The sequence below is a fragment of the Gnatocerus cornutus genome, chromosome 2, assembly GCF_029298725.1.
Source record: "Gnatocerus cornutus isolate USDA-ARS CGAHR chromosome 2, icGnaCorn1.1, whole genome shotgun sequence".
Taxonomy (NCBI): domain Eukaryota; kingdom Metazoa; phylum Arthropoda; class Insecta; order Coleoptera; family Tenebrionidae; genus Gnatocerus; species Gnatocerus cornutus.
This window is the reverse complement of record NC_142234.1, coordinates 8,020,209-8,035,044: the sequence shown is the minus strand read 5'-3', so window position 1 is coordinate 8,035,044 and position 14,836 is coordinate 8,020,209. Positions and strand designations below refer to the sequence as shown.

At 31.9% G+C, this 14,836-nt stretch overlaps 4 protein-coding genes across 5 annotated transcripts; 2 read left to right on the top strand and 2 right to left on the bottom strand.

Annotated features, from left to right (window-relative positions):
* Nucleotides 1-13: 13 nt before the first annotated feature.
* On the bottom strand, nucleotides 14-1,330 carry LOC148178556 (uncharacterized). The gene is made up of 8 exons (XM_088031393.1): nucleotides 1,215-1,330; nucleotides 970-1,164; nucleotides 882-923; nucleotides 790-831; nucleotides 697-738; nucleotides 453-653; nucleotides 316-399; nucleotides 14-269 (listed from the first exon to the last, which is right to left on the bottom strand). The coding sequence occupies exons 1-8, from the start codon at nucleotides 1,264-1,266 to the stop codon at nucleotides 58-60; spliced, it is 870 nt and encodes a 289-aa protein (XP_087887519.1). The 5' UTR covers nucleotides 1,267-1,330; the 3' UTR covers nucleotides 14-57.
* An 838-nt stretch (nucleotides 1,331-2,168) lies between these two features.
* Nucleotides 2,169-3,251, bottom strand: LOC148178555 (uncharacterized). The gene is made up of 5 exons (XM_088029432.1): nucleotides 3,200-3,251; nucleotides 2,952-3,146; nucleotides 2,868-2,906; nucleotides 2,554-2,820; nucleotides 2,169-2,506 (listed from the first exon to the last, which is right to left on the bottom strand). The coding sequence occupies exons 1-5, from the start codon at nucleotides 3,249-3,251 to the stop codon at nucleotides 2,169-2,171; spliced, it is 891 nt and encodes a 296-aa protein (XP_087885558.1).
* A 5,563-nt stretch (nucleotides 3,252-8,814) lies between these two features.
* On the top strand, nucleotides 8,815-14,371 carry LOC148178553 (chondroitin proteoglycan-2-like). The gene is made up of 13 exons (XM_088029431.1): nucleotides 8,815-8,896; nucleotides 8,944-8,973; nucleotides 9,033-9,224; nucleotides 9,276-9,383; nucleotides 9,438-9,458; nucleotides 9,504-9,692; nucleotides 12,925-12,953; nucleotides 13,356-13,398; nucleotides 13,445-13,627; nucleotides 13,676-13,852; nucleotides 13,903-14,010; nucleotides 14,066-14,086; nucleotides 14,133-14,371. Exons 1-13 carry the CDS (start codon nucleotides 8,860-8,862, stop codon nucleotides 14,327-14,329), a joined length of 1,335 nt encoding a protein of 444 aa, XP_087885557.1. The 5' UTR covers nucleotides 8,815-8,859; the 3' UTR covers nucleotides 14,330-14,371.
* Nucleotides 11,744-13,079, top strand: LOC148178554 (peritrophin-1-like). 2 transcript variants are annotated; one of them, XM_088031397.1, is made up of 5 exons: nucleotides 11,744-11,825; nucleotides 11,874-11,903; nucleotides 11,964-12,152; nucleotides 12,208-12,293; nucleotides 12,358-12,393. In XM_088031397.1, the coding sequence occupies exons 1-4, from the start codon at nucleotides 11,789-11,791 to the stop codon at nucleotides 12,243-12,245; spliced, it is 294 nt and encodes a 97-aa protein (XP_087887523.1). In that variant the 5' UTR covers nucleotides 11,744-11,788; the 3' UTR covers nucleotides 12,246-12,293; nucleotides 12,358-12,393. The 2 variants fall into 2 exon arrangements, with proteins under 2 accessions (XP_087887523.1, XP_087887522.1); XM_088031396.1 differs by lacking the exons at nucleotides 11,744-11,825; nucleotides 11,874-11,903 and adding an exon at nucleotides 12,444-13,079 and having other exon boundaries at nucleotides 12,061-12,152.
* Nucleotides 14,372-14,836: the final 465 nt, after the last annotated feature.

The following is a 14,836-nucleotide window of genomic DNA, read 5'->3' as shown; positions in this document are numbered from 1 at the left end:
CAGAAAAACAATATTAATATTGAACTTAAATCATATTTTTATTAGCCGAGGAAATCATTATAAAACAAAAGTCGGAATACAAAAATCTCCAGGACTATCGCAAACTCCTGCTTCTTGATGCCACCACTGTCCATTCTCACATGAATTCAAGAACTTATTTCCTTCGAAACACTCCCAGTAATGCACACAGTCTCCAGAAATAGGAAAATACACAGGAGTATCATTTGGATTTGGACAAGTGACATCATCCGGATTCGCAGTTGTCCCACCTACAAGAAACTGAAATATAAATTTACAAAACTGTGAAGTACTGACCAGTGCTGGTACTTCTAGATCCTGTAGTGGACTCAGATGGTGTTGTGGATTTAGTCGACGATGTTGCGGAAGTAGGAGAGGTACCTACAAAAACATAATCAGTGAAGACTGAAAAAAGTCTAGAAAGTACCAGTTACTTGTGGTATTGATGCAGAAGTCACCGGGATAATCACATTCTAAGAGCTCCTGGTGCCACCAAAGACCCGTTGGACACGTATATAAGTAACCAGAGCCTTCGTAACACTCCCAATATTTTGAACAATCGCCTTTATAAGGAACATAGGTTATTTCTTCAACTGTATCAGGGCAATTAGGATCATATGGATCCGTCGTAGTTCCTAAAAACAGGAGATGGAAAATATACAATGAAAGACAAAGTACCTTGTGACGATGTTGTTGAAGACGACTCAGATGAACTCGTAGCTACAAAGTATAGTTTTAAAAACATTTAAAAGTATGTTAAGAATTATGTACTTGAGTCTGTGGTACTGATCGTACTTTTTGAAGAACTCTCAGCTAAAATACACAAAATTGGAACAAGGTTTTAAAAGATTAGAAACTCTCACTTGAACTCGTGCTAGTACTGACACTTGTAGTGGTGGAAGCATCTAAAATTTTCATTACAGTATATACTTAATTACAAAAAATTCTTACAAGGATCACACTGGGCTGCATCCGGTGACGTGCAATTTTTCGTAACTACGTCAAACTCTAGTCCTTGAGGGCATTCGACTAGAAACTTAGATCCTTGATAACAAGACCAGTACACAGAACAGTTACCAAAATATTGAAAGTTAGTTATTTGATCTGAAGGGTAAGGGCAAAGTGGATCCGGTTTCCATTCTGCATCTGTATTTAAACTCCATGAATCAAACATTAAAAATTCTATTTTTACTTACAAATAATGGTGACCACCAACGGAAGAACGACGGCGAATATCCTTTTAAACATTGTTGATGCTGTGGAAAGGATGCTATGAAAAGAATTCAAAAATGAAGCAATGTTTAGATATGATTCTAATCTATAACCGAACTTAGAAGAATCTAAAGATAAAATTCGAATAAAATTCTTGACGTTCATTTGACCTTTACGTGAAGTACTTGATCTGGTTATATTTAGAAATGATGTAGACAACTTATTTTTTTTCAAATACATTTTTTTCAAATTTCCTTTAAAACTATATTGAATGGAATATTATTCGTGGTTTTTTTTGTAAATATTTTTTAGAGTTCTTGGAGTTAGAGTTCTTTTAGAGTAGCTTGGAACGAGATACCTCGACTTGATATATTTATATGTATAACTTGATTCTTTCGATGCCAAGACGTATGGCTGCGTGTATAAGAAACAAAGACGATTCGACTGATTTATTTGTTTAAGAGTTAATTTTTGTTATTTTTCGTTGAAATTTTTACGTCGTATTTGTTCCTCAATATATCGTTAAAAATTATTCCCAAAAATCATTTTTACGGGGTGTTGCAGTTTTTATGTTACACAGTATACATGATGTCCGGCAAGTCAGAGTCAGAGTCTAATTATGTAACGTTTTTTTTTCGTTGTAAATTGTTATGAAATAGATATTTACATAACAAATGCTGAAAGAGCCAAATTTTGTACGACCGGAAATCTATATGCACGAGGCGCCAGATATCAGACTATTTTTTCTACGACCCCCCATCAAAAAGAAACTCAACAATAGTCTATTTCTTATTGTGTTGATTTATTTATTATTACCTTCAATATAAACATATGATAAGTTGATTCTTTTCAATCATGACTACAGTTCCTTCTAATGTAGGTATAAGAACAAAAACAAAACATTATTAATACAATTGTATTTATTAATAATTATAAATCTATTCCAGAGGACAGTCGTACTCCCGACAACACTCAGACTCATCTATTCTCACACAGTCTTTTACTCTATCAGAGAAAAACAAATTTATAGGACATGTGAGTATATGAGAAATTCCATTAACACAAGCAACATATCTGTGACACTCTCCCTTTAATGGCCAGAAAGTAGTGCCTCCTTGATAACATCTAGGATCATTTTCCGGAGTCGTTATAGTTTGGGTTGTTGATGATTCCCAAGTCGTAGTTGAATCGGTGGAATAAGATGTTGTGGTTTCATATGTGGTCGTAGATGTTTCAGTATAGACAGTTGTGTCAGTTACCGTTGTTGTGGTGGATTCTACAAAAAAAATTGAAATTTTTTTAGAGTTTTACATGGTGACAAACCTGTAGTAGTAGTTGAGTTAGTACAAAAGTCTCCCGGATAATCACATTCACTAATTTCTTGGTGCCACCACAAGTTGGCTGGACACTGATATAAGTAGCTGTTGCCGCCAAAACACTCCCAATATTTGGTACAATCACCAATGTATGGAAAATAGATTAGAGTATCGTTGTTTGGACATGGAGGATATGAGCTTTCGGTGGTACTAATGGTGCTAACTGTACTAACTGTACTATCAGTATCAGTTATACCAGTTGTACTATCTGGAGCTAGGAAAATTTTAAAGCTATGTTAACTATTTAAAAATTAAACTTACTGATGTCTGTGTTGTTTGGATTTGCTGTGGTTGGTGCCCCTACAAGAAGATTTATTTAAGAACTTGCTTCTGATTGATACTCACAAGGATCGCAGTTTGCAATTTCTGGGCTGTCACACTGTTGCAAAGGTTCATTAAATTCTAGTCCTGAAGGACACTCCATTACATATTTTGCTCCGTTATAACATTCCCAATAAATGGAACAATTTCCTAAATAACGATACCGTGTTACGTGATCTGATGGGTATGGACAAAATGGGTCTGGAGTCCATTGGGTATCTAAAATATTTTAAGTTAGTCCACATTTTTTTAGTCGATTTTCATTTACTTACAAATAGTTGTAAAAGAGCAAAACAAAATTATTGAGACAATGATGTTCTTCATCTTGTTGGTAAAGTACTTTAAAACATTTCAGAAAGTGTTTTTATATGAACGATAACACTTTATTTCTAGAACTTATGAAGGAGATGCGCCAAATCGTTGTCTTTTAGTATCAGATTTGAGAGAATGTACTTGAAACATTGAATGAATTGGTCAATAATAATAATACATACCTAGATATGTAATAATTATTATTTATTGAACAAAATGCCATTGTCCTCAATTAAGCTCTTTTTGGTCGCAATTAAAACATGAAAATAATTCCCAAAAGTGACAACAGTAAAGAAAGACATCTTTATTACTCTCGTACATTTTGTGCAAGTCAAACATTAGCAAAGCAACGTACTTTATTTTTTTGTGTTATAATTCATTATGTTTAGAACAATTTTTACCTAATTACCTCATATAAACCTAGTGATATCTACCAATTAGGTTTAATACCTCGAGTGAATAATATCTAAAAAATCCACGAATGCTATACAACGGTTTATCCAATATGTGCAACAAATGCAAAAATAAATTTGGGAATGTCATTGGCTTGCTTATTGTCCACAAGGCACATACATGTACATACATGCTACATGCTAAGAACAAAATGAATTATTTACTCCTAAATGTATATACAGGGTCCGGCAACACTTGTGTCCACCCCCAAAATCGTCTTTAATTTTAAAGTTACAATTTTGAAAGTTTGCATACGCTCATAGTTGACAAAGCTCTAGAAGCTGACGCAAAAAGTTGTTTTTTATCACGGTTTGGTTGGCGTCGCGACGCCTAAGAAGTATAATTTTTAGCCATTTTTAAGTTTTTGCGGAAATATTCGCGAATTCAATTTTTTTTCAACATAACTGCGATACAAATATCTGAGTTTTTATTTTAAATCTAATGCAAATTGTGTTTAAAATTTGCGAAAAAAACGTTGTTTTATCAAGTTAGTTTTCAAAATTATGACAGCGCAGGGGCAAACTACGTCTACACCAAAATTTCACAAGTCACTTCATTCACTCTTATAAAGGTTAATTTTGATTAACACGGGCATGTTGCACTTTATGGACACCAGAAATCGTTAATTAACATCGACAAAGCGACAATTTCACCAAGTAAGACTTTTGTTACAATCTAAAGCGAGCCAAAGGATCGATGTCATTTGTGACACAAGATGCTGACAGATGGGTGTAAACGTAGTTCCCAATTTTGACGTAATGAAATTGGAAACTAACTTGATAAAACAGCATTTTTTTCTCAAATTTTGAAGATAATTTGCATTGAATCTAAAATAACAACTGAGATATTTTTAACATATTTATATTGAAAAAATAAATAAATTAGGGGTTGATATCACAAACCCTCACAATTACCTAACAATTACATTTTTAAGGCGTCGCGACGCCAAAACTATCAGTGATAAAAAACAAATTTTTGCGTCAGTTTCTAGAGCTTTGTCAACTGTGAGCCTATGCAAATTTTTAAAATTTTATCTTTAAAATTAAAGACGATTTTGGGGGTGGACACAAGTGTTGCCGGACCCTGTATATGACTAGAGGTCAAAATTATGTTCTACTTATTTATAAAATTTGTTACTCTGTACATATACCTAGGTACAACAATATGATCGTGTTTGTTACTACTTATAATAATAATATCATCGTACAAAATAAATGTTTGTTTCTGATATTTATGTCTTAATCTAAAAATGGATGTACTTACCTATTACTTCATAGTCTAGATATAAACTATTTTTTTATCAAATTGACGTCATGGTCACCACATTTTCATTATCAAAAAATAAACCTCTTCATATAAAGATGACAGTTCCTATATTTTAATCAAATGTTTTATTTAAACTCTCAAGTTCCGAAGTTAACGGAAACAATTTTGCACTTTGTGAATACGTACCTAATACCCTTTTATACATATGTTGACAAAGCCTCTACTTTTAATTTGAGAGGTGAACACATTAAATCGGACCGTGCAGACAAAACTTAAAGATGTACTACAAGACGGCATCGCAGCGAACCGTAATTACATTGACTATGTGATAAAAATATGAGTAATAAGCTATAAACAGCAAGTAATATGTGCACCTAATTAATAAATCCGCAGTATTAAAATAGTTAGGAGTTTAAAATGGTCTCGGAAGAGCCAATAAAAGTAATGTCACTAGTTGTCAGGTGTAACCTAAATAAACTTAATAAAATGGGTACAATAAAAACCACATTTTTAATAATTTTAATCTCCTGAAGTTAGATCTGAAATATAAAAATATATGTATAGCGCGAAAAATTTTTGAGATACGGCATGAAGGCATATGAACATTTGCAAGAACACTTTCCATCATCAATTAGATCTAATCGCTCAGATCTAAATATTTGTCATTGATTTAATCAAAACATCTACAAAATTTGGCATTTATGTAAAAGTTACCGGCAGTTGTTGTTGGACCAGAAACAAACTCAAATATTTATTAAAAAAAGTAAATCTATAGCCAACTTTTCCAATTTTTGAATTTTGTTTTTTTTTTTTTACTTTATTTGCAAGTATCTCTAAATTTTAACGTGATACAAAAAATAATTTAGTGCTAAAGGATTTATTTAAAACGCCACCCATCTTGTATAATTACATCAAGTTTTAAAATCGCAACCAAAAAGTTGGTCTTCAGCACCGCGTAACTTTTCATGTTCAAAAGTATCTCTCTTTCTCGTAAGTTTTTTAGGAAACTGGAATTTATGGTCTGATTATATTCTTGTTTTGTTGGAAGAAATTTGGAAATTTGCAGCTACTGGACACCATTTTCAGATTGTCGTTGACTAAGAGAATTTTTTGTTATCTGTATCCAGGAAATGATTATAATACAAGAACATTCAACGCCACAATGCATATAAAAGTTGTAGAAGACCTGAAGAACTCTGGTGGTATCAGTAAATTACAAATTGTACTGTAATGGTAAGTAGGTAGGTAATACTTTTTTAACGAGTTCGTTTTAGATAATACCTACTACTACTTCAAGTCCTGCTCCAAATAACACAACTCCAAATAATTGCAAGATATTCCTCTACATCTAGTTTGATATATAATTATTTCTATTGTTTTCAGCTAGTACTTCGACAACTACTCCAAATTGGAACCAAACAAACCATCACTTATAAGATTAAGATTAAATTTTATCTTCAACCTATCATTTGTAAATTAAAATTTAATCTTTTGTGCTTCAGATTTCCTATGCACAGATTTCACTACTTTATTCTCGCCACTTCTAAGATGACGAGCCTGGTGACAATCAAATGCAACACAAAATACACATTTCATGCATGACTACAAAATTTTCTGTCTTCAATAAAAAGCAATCCAAGTATGTGTCCTGAAAAAATAAATACCGACAGCGAACGTATCGGTATAAAGCTGTTGCCCCGCTTTTCATTTTTACCAGAGAGTCAGGTGGTTTTCTTAAGTTTTTTTGTAATTTAAACTCGATAAGAACTTAACATCAAAATATATCGATAAATAAGATTGAGGTTGTACATTCGTAGGTTTCTTTTTCTTAAAAACTTCTCTAAAAACTTTAAAGTCGAATATTAAAATAAAAGAATAGAGCGTAATTTTGAATTATCAAAACATGATGGTTGAAAGTAAACAAGTGGAAATCAGTAGCAGCAGCAGTTGTCGAAAAAAGTTCAAGGATTTTTTACGGTTTTGCAAGTGGCTGACTCGGGTTTTACAAACTTTCACACTTGACTATTAATTAGGTAAATATTAATATAGTCGGACTATACAGGCTTTTTGGTAAGTAAAGCACCAAACTGTAATAGCAATGTTATGAAGGTGATAGTAATCTCAAAAAAAAATTGTCTGCAGCACTTCTTGTAAGCAGTGGACGGACGTAAAAGTAACCAATCACGTCTCAGTTTGGATATTTCAAAAGTTAATAAAATCAAGTAATTTCGTGGAACAAAATATCACACCTGACAATTTGTGACATAGGCGTACGCTGTCAGGTACCTGTCAAGGTGTGGTGAGCAGTTTGGCAATGGTCTGGAGATTACAGAAAATCATTCCTTGGTGCGGCGTTTATATCTTGGTCTACATTGGAACAAAGGACATTTTTAGTGATTTTATAATTTCGTATACGATTTATTATTTGAATTAAATCTTCAGTTTCAAGTACATTTTTGCCGCCACTGATTAATCATGTCAAATGTGACAGTTGTTTGGTACTCGTTGTTGTTAGAACCAAACTACTATGTTTTCAGTCAGATCCTTAATTATTTTCCAACCTTAAAACTTTGACAAGAAAAACAAAAAAAAATTCAGTCTGACCTCCTTCTGTGCTTCACTTACCAGACACTGTATAACAGAATGTAATAAGCAATACGATTTAAAAGAAAAAGTTTCCTGCATTGTCAAATCAGCTCCAAAACATACTAAACTCATCAGATGTTATGCTTTCCACATGAAGACCAGCGTGTATTTAAGGTTATCTACATCTTTACACCATATCTTTTTAAAATTTTCCTTTTTTCGTAGGTGTCATACGTACTATAAATCCTATAACTATGTTCTTTCCATATCCACGATATTTGAATTTTTACTGCAATTTTGTTTTCGGGAAACAATGAAAACCAATTTTAATTTTATTTTGAGCTCCTGAGCTACAATACAAAAAAGTGAATGGTCAATTTTTTGAGAAATGAGTAAAAACCCGAATAACATTTAGTTCTTAGATGCTAAAAGTAATAATTACAATAAAAATTTTCATCAAGATTTGGTTGAATTTAGGTACACAATGATTTAACTATAATAATCTGTTACTGACTTCAAGTATTGTGTCTTTTCCTTCCAATAAACACAGTCCAACAAAAAAGTTACCCAGAAAATTTTCAGTTCGATTTCTTTTGTTTTGTTCATCTTGCGTTATCATTATCAACATCCAACTTACTAGTGAGTTTGTGGTTTTGGTGCACTCCTTTGATATAAAAATCGCTTTGATAAAAATAATGCAAGCAAATAAATTAATTCTTTCTTAAATTTTAACCCGGCTTAAATAACATTCTCCATTTTGCTGTGAAGAATGGACTGGCTTTAAAATAAAAAATTCCAAAAATTGTCCGTTTTGCTCTAAAAATTAGTAATTTAAACGTTTCAAAGTTGTAGTAACCATGCCAAATTTTCTTACAGCATTCATAATGCCACCATTACATTTTACACTGTATGTCCCAAATTGTTAATTAAACTGTTATTTTAAGTCTCTCAAATTCGTCTCTCTTTTTTTGTAATTGAGTACAGAAACTTTTTACAGCTTTACCTTTGTTCTCTTTAAAAAAATGTATCTATGTACTACTTGTCATTGAAATGCACTTTATTTTTTATTAAATATAATCAATAATTACATGATTATCAAACTTGTTGAATTATGACGAAACTGCAAGATAACAAAACAGAGAATAATATAATTCTTGAGACCACTCCAAATTACCAAAAAAGCCCTCTTAACTAGAAGATTTTATCAAGCGATAGGAAAAACCTATGCTTATCCAAATGGAAAAGCGCAGGTATATAAACGTCTCTACTGCGAACGTATCATTCACTAAAGTTAAATTCTTGAAAAACTGAAACAATGATTCGACTACTAATTTTCTCATTTGCCATCTCTTGTAAGTGCTTAAAATCAAGTTTTAAAGCTTTAATTTTTACTTTTTAGCTACTTTTTTCATCTTGACAAATGCTTCTGGTACGACTTATTTTTTTTACATTTAATTCATACATCTTGCGTTTTAAAACTTTTTATAGAATGGACTCCTGATCCCGACTGTCCATATCCAGATGGGGACACAGAGGAATTTTATCCTTATCCGGGTGACTGTACAAAATACTTTACATGTTTTGATGGGGTAAAAAACGTTGAACAGTGTCCTGCAGGACTTTGGTGGCATCCAGAAATTAAAACTTGTGACTACCCAGGAAGTTATTGTTCTAACGATGGTAAATGGAGTGTTTTTAAATTAGAATTAAATTTGTAATTTGTATTATTAGGAACAACATCTTCATCATCAACATCCACAACCTCCAAATCAACCACAACTCAAATTACAACCACCAAATCAACGTCTAAAACTACAACTTCCGAACCTACGACTAACTGTAAGACAAATTATTTAATTCAAGTACAACTTATTAACTCTGATTTATTTTTAGCTCCCACGACTCCTGGAAAACGTACGAACTTTTTAAATTTGTTTTATTTTTAACAATTTTTTGCAGCCGGTCCAGATCCCAGATGTGTGAATAATGACTCAACTTACTGGTCTCATCCAGCGTTCTGTGATAGATTTATAGAATGTTATGATGGGAATTCCTATGAGATGATGTGTCCACCTAATCTCTACTTCTCTGAAGCAAAAAGAGAATGCGTTGCAGCAGACCTCTCGGAATGTTGCAGTCAGCGCAAATGTACCTAATGAAAAAATGTTACTCCAATTTTTCGTATTAAAGCTTTTAGAAATATTTTTAGTTATGACTTTAGTTTTTTATTCCCGCAAACAGTTATGATATTGATATCCAATATGTATTTCTTACTGTTTCGACTGTTCCTCCTGAAGACCTGAGAAAAAACTGTCTATTTTTAATTTCGTTAATTTAACCAAAGCTACTTTTTTTTTAAAAATTCCAAATTTTTTGTTCTTTTAAATATTTGTAGAAATTTCTTCTTGGTTCTAGATTTTTCAAGGACAGATAACACTGGTCATCAATTTAATGGAGCAATGGAAAGCCATTTCTAAAGTAGAGTTGACTCCTGAATCAAAATTCAAAGTCTGTTTTGCCGTCAAGTTATGAGATATTTGTAAAATAATTTTTTTTTTTGAGTACACCGTGTTTACCTTTGCTTTTTAGTTTTGCTAAGCATTTTGCAAAAACATGAAACTTGATAATATGTCATTGAAAAAACAATTGAAAAAATTTTTTCGCATCAATCTTGATAGTTCTTGCCCCAGATAAGATTTGCGTAAAATTGATGATATCTTCATCAGTTACTGCCAAAAAATTGTCCAAAAAAAGTTGCAATTTTGTCAAGATGCAAAAAATAAATTTTTAGTGACATCCATCTTTACATTTTATTATATTTTTCAAACAGATTGACAAATACAGGTGTTCCAAAACTCATGACTCGTAGAGCAAAGGAGGGTGCCGACTGCAACACCGATGGTAAATTTCAAAACAAAAATTGAGTAAGTTTAATAGTATTTGAAAAAGAATAAAAATTTAACAACCAATCCCGGAAGCTTATTCTAAAGATGAAGTAAAATATCCTAGGCAACAAGAGTGTAATGTTCACCTGTGGTATCTGTCCATAGTTACCATAGTTTTCAAACACTGTTCTGCTTTGGGATTGGCTACCGTTTTTTTGTCTTTTTTGAGCTAAAAAATTTTTGTTTTGAAATTTTGGATCAGAATTGTTGCCTCCATAAACCTTTTTTTCCCTGGGTCACGAGTTTTGAGACACCTGTATTTGAGTTTGAAAGTTACGTATCATGCTTCTCAAAAAATTCTACACAATTTTTTACAAAGATCTCCATCGTTTAATATTTTTAGTCCATAAGTAATCTAAGTTATCTTATAAAAAAGTTTTCTAAAATGTTTTATTCTGTATTAGCATTAAAGTCATTTTAAAACTTAAAGTGTCTATACAAATAACTATAGATTTTTTAATGAAATTGACAACAAATAACAACATTTTTTAATTTTTCAAACTTGTTTTTTGCAATGCATTTGTTAGCGCGCCAAAAAAGCGAGACTTCAGTCTCATCAATAATTTATTACAATGAAACATAGTCATTCTGGAATTATATGCAAAATTGCATATAAAAATTATTAAAACAGAGTTTTTTTTTCAAATATAGTTTTTCAAAAATATCATTAGACCTACTAACAATAGCGATGAGTTTTATAAATTGTTGGAAAACTTATTACACTGACTTTCTAATGTAGATAACACTGCAGATAACTTTGGAAAATTTCAAGAAAAAACTATAGAAATCAAATATATGTATAGTAAAACCTAAAAAAATCATTGTTCAAGCATATCTCTAAATCCAAATCTGACAAAGCATCTCAGATTTAGAATCTGGAGACCGTTTGACTTTAGAAATAACTTTTCACTTCTCCAGTTTAATTTTTTTCCAAAATTTGTTGACTAGTAATTTTTAGTAATAAGAACGTTTTAATTTTTTTTTTCATTTTAATCCCATCACTTATTTAGCGTGCTTATCTTTCATAAATTAAAATCAATGAGATTTTACCAGACCACTTTAATCAATTACATGATTAATCGAACTTGTTGAATTATAACAAAACTGCAAGATAACAAAACAGAGAATAATGTAATCCTTGAAACTGCACTCCAAATTACCAAAAAATTTTCTTAAGTAGAAGATTTTATCAAACGATAGGAAAAACCTTGGCTTATCCAAAAAAAAAACCGTGTGTATATAAACGTAGTTACTATGCAAGAGTCATTCATCTTGTTTTGTTCTTGAAAACCAGAACCAATGATTCGACTACTAATTTTCTCTCTTGGCATCTCTTGTAAGCTCTTGATAATAAATTTTTAAATTCTAACTTTTTACTTTTTAGCCGCCTTTTTCACCTTAACGAGAGCTTCTGGTACGACTTATAATTTTACAATTAAATTCATATAGTTCTTGGTTTTTTTACTCCTTATAGAATGGACTCCAGATCCCGATTGTCCATTTCCCGATGGGGATAAAGAGGAGTATTATCCTTATCCAGGTGATTGCTCAAAATACATAGTATGTTGGGATGGGGAGAAATCCATTGAAGAATGTGCTCCAGGACTTTGGTGGCATCCAGCAATTACAAATTGTGACTACCCAGGAAGCTACTGCTCTGAGGGTAAAAATAATAACAATACTAAATAAATTAAACTTAATAATTTCATTTTCCTTAGATCCACGTAAGTTATTAAATTTATGGATGAAGTACTGACAGGTTTTATTGTAGCTACCAGCTCCACTACTAAATCCACCACAACATGTAAGTCTAATCAAAATCTGATTCTTTCGATTTATTGATGAAGTCCTAAAGAGATTTTTTACAGCTACCAGCAGTTCAACTGCATCATCTACCACAGAATGTAAGTAGTCTATATTAACATTTTACCAGGGCCTATATTTTTTGTTTCAGCGGGCTCTGATCCCAGATGTAATGATAATAATTTATCATATTGGTCGCATCCAGTTTTCTGTCACCTATATGTTGAATGTTATGGTGGAAATTCATATGATATGGCTTGTCCAAGTGGACTGTTCTTTTCAGAGAAGCAGCAGAAGTGTGTGGAGCGTGATTTGTCAGAATGTTGTACGTTAGGTGGCACTTGTTCATAGAATGATAATTACTATGTGAAAATTAAACTTGTAATAATACATACGGGGTATTCCATACCAAATCGACCACTTTTAACCCCGATCCTTTTCGATTTGGCTGAAAGTTTTTCATCTTTTTCTACCCTATGAAAAACAGTTTCCAGAATTTTTTCAAATTCTGAGAACCTTTTTTTATAGAGTAAAAAAAATTAAAAAGTTTCAGCCAAATTAAAAAGAGTCAGGGTCAAAAGTGGTCGATTTGGTATGGAATAACCCATACATAAAATTTGTTTTTTATGTAGTTATTTCTCAAAGTTCCATTGAACCTCTAGTAAGTACAAAATGTTCACAACCTAAATAATAAGACTAATAACACTTTGATTGCCAACTGTAGAAAGCTCTAATTATTTATTTTCTCTTTAAGGGATCAAAATTTTTATGTATATCTTTGAATTGATTTATTTGTTTTAATCATTTAATCACAATCAATTTATCTTGGATATTGCACAAATCTTCACAACCCACTTCAAAAATTACTTATTTTTCTAACAAAGTTAAGTTAAACTAGATAATCAATCAAAGGTTATAGTTTGTGATAAAAATGGATAAAACTTATCACAAACTCCAAATTTTGACAGTTTCTCTTAAAGTTTCAAAATGTCCAATATTGCTCTCATCGCGTCTCGTATGTATCACAACATTAAAACTTAAAAAAAATAACAAAATTTTAGTTGTAGCGTCATTTTTAATTTTGGATGTCAGTGCTCAAGCTGATCGTAAGTATAAAATTTCTACACGCCCAAATTTCAACGTTGGTTTTAGCAAAATGCGAAGACGCAGATCCTTCAGTAGAAACATTTTATCCTATTGAAGGAAGTTGTACTGAATACTTACAGTGTTTCAATGGAGTTGGAAACGTTGAGACATGTCCATCAGGCACATGGTGGCATCAAGCCATTCATGACTGCGATTATCCTGGAACTTATTGTTCTGGATGGATATCTGGTAATTATTGGAGTTAATTTGGAACTACTTTAAATGAGAAATATTTAGAAATATGCAAGAATGTGCCTCCAAGCGAGATCACATATTTCCCGGTTCAAGGAAATTGTGCTCAATTTGTAGAATGTTATGATGAAGTAGCAACTGTGAGTACTTGTCCAGATGGAACTTGGTGGCATCAAGAGATTGAAAACTGTGACTACCCAGGAAGTTATTGCACTGAAAATGGTAAGTTGAGTGTTTTTAATGATTACTAAATTTATAATTTGTATTTTTAGGAACATCTTCTACATCAACATCCTCAACATCAACATCTTCAACATCAACATCTTCAACATCCACATCAACCACATCTCAAACCACAACATCTGAACCTACAACTAACTGTAAGTCAAATTATCTAATCCAAGTGCAACTTATTAAGCTCTGATTGATTTTTAGCTCCCACTACTCCTGGAAAACGTACGAAAATTTTACTTTTTGTTCATTTTTTAACAATTTTTTGCAGTTGGCCCTGATCCCAGATGTGTCGATAATAACTCAAATTACTGGTCCCATCCAGCGTTTTGTCATAGATTCATCGAATGTTATCAAGGGGATTCCTACGAGATGATGTGTCCACCTAATCTTTATTTCTCTGAAGATAAAAAAGAATGTGTGGCCGCAGACCTCTCGGAATGTTGCAATCAACACGAATGTAATTAAGAATTGTTACTCCGATTTTTCGTATTAAAGTCTCTAGAAATATTTGGAGTTATGAGTTTAGTTTAATTCGATGCCCAGAAAATATTTGTTCCTTGTATAAAATTACACTGCGCCGCAAAATTATCGCAAATTTTGAAATTTTTTTTTTATTTTTTTTTCCGAACTGGTTCCGTAGTAGGTACACGCATATTTAAAAAAAATTGACAATTCAAAATCACTTGTTGACAATGTTTTACCTCCTCAAATACACTGACTTCAGATTCAGTACTTTCAGATTTTGTACTTAACGATTTTTTGTCACATTTCCGTTAAATCAGTTGAATCAATGCAACTGTTAGTTCTGAAAGGATTTGGGAATAGTGCTGCATTACATTAGTTTGCATTTTCATATTGTTCTATTAATGCTCTATCAAATTAAAGTTCCATTAAGTTGGTGTGAATCATAAATAATTGTAAATCTATTATTAAAATGAGTAAGTCGATTTTGCGTTAATTTTGCGAGGAGAG

Excerpts from the sequence above, each read along its gene's own strand:
- LOC148178554 (XM_088031396.1), top strand. The coding sequence starts at position 12,230 with ATGGATGAAGTACTGACAGGTTTTATTGTAGCTACCAGCTCCACTACT. Across the intron at positions 12,294-12,357 it reads TACTAAATCCACCACAACAT|CTACCAGCAGTTCAACTGCA; the intron begins GTAAGTCTAATC and ends GATTTTTTACAG. Across the intron at positions 12,394-12,443 it reads TGCATCATCTACCACAGAAT|CGGGCTCTGATCCCAGATGT; the intron begins GTAAGTAGTCTA and ends TTTTTGTTTCAG.
- LOC148178553 (XM_088029431.1), top strand. The coding sequence starts at position 8,860 with ATGATTCGACTACTAATTTTCTCATTTGCCATCTCTT. Across the intron at positions 13,628-13,675 it reads TTGTTCTGGATGGATATCTG|AAATATGCAAGAATGTGCCT; the intron begins GTAATTATTGGA and ends AGAAATATTTAG. Across the intron at positions 14,087-14,132 it reads TCCCACTACTCCTGGAAAAC|TTGGCCCTGATCCCAGATGT; the intron begins GTACGAAAATTT and ends AATTTTTTGCAG.
- LOC148178555 (XM_088029432.1), bottom strand. The coding sequence starts at position 3,251 with ATGAAGAACATCATTGTCTCAATAATTTTGTTTTGCTCTTTTACAACT. Across the intron at positions 3,147-3,199 it reads TTGCTCTTTTACAACTATTT|ATACCCAATGGACTCCAGAC; the intron begins GTAAGTAAATGA and ends AAAATATTTTAG. Across the intron at positions 2,907-2,951 it reads AATTGCAAACTGCGATCCTT|GGGCACCAACCACAGCAAAT; the intron begins GTGAGTATCAAT and ends ATCTTCTTGTAG.
- LOC148178556 (XM_088031393.1), bottom strand. The coding sequence starts at position 1,266 with ATGTTTAAAAGGATATTCGCCGTCGTTCTTCCGTTGGTGGTCACCATT. Across the intron at positions 924-969 it reads TGCAGCCCAGTGTGATCCTT|ATGCTTCCACCACTACAAGT; the intron begins GTAAGAATTTTT and ends TGAAAATTTTAG. Across the intron at positions 400-452 it reads CTTCTGCATCAATACCACAA|GTACCTCTCCTACTTCCGCA; the intron begins GTAACTGGTACT and ends ATGTTTTTGTAG.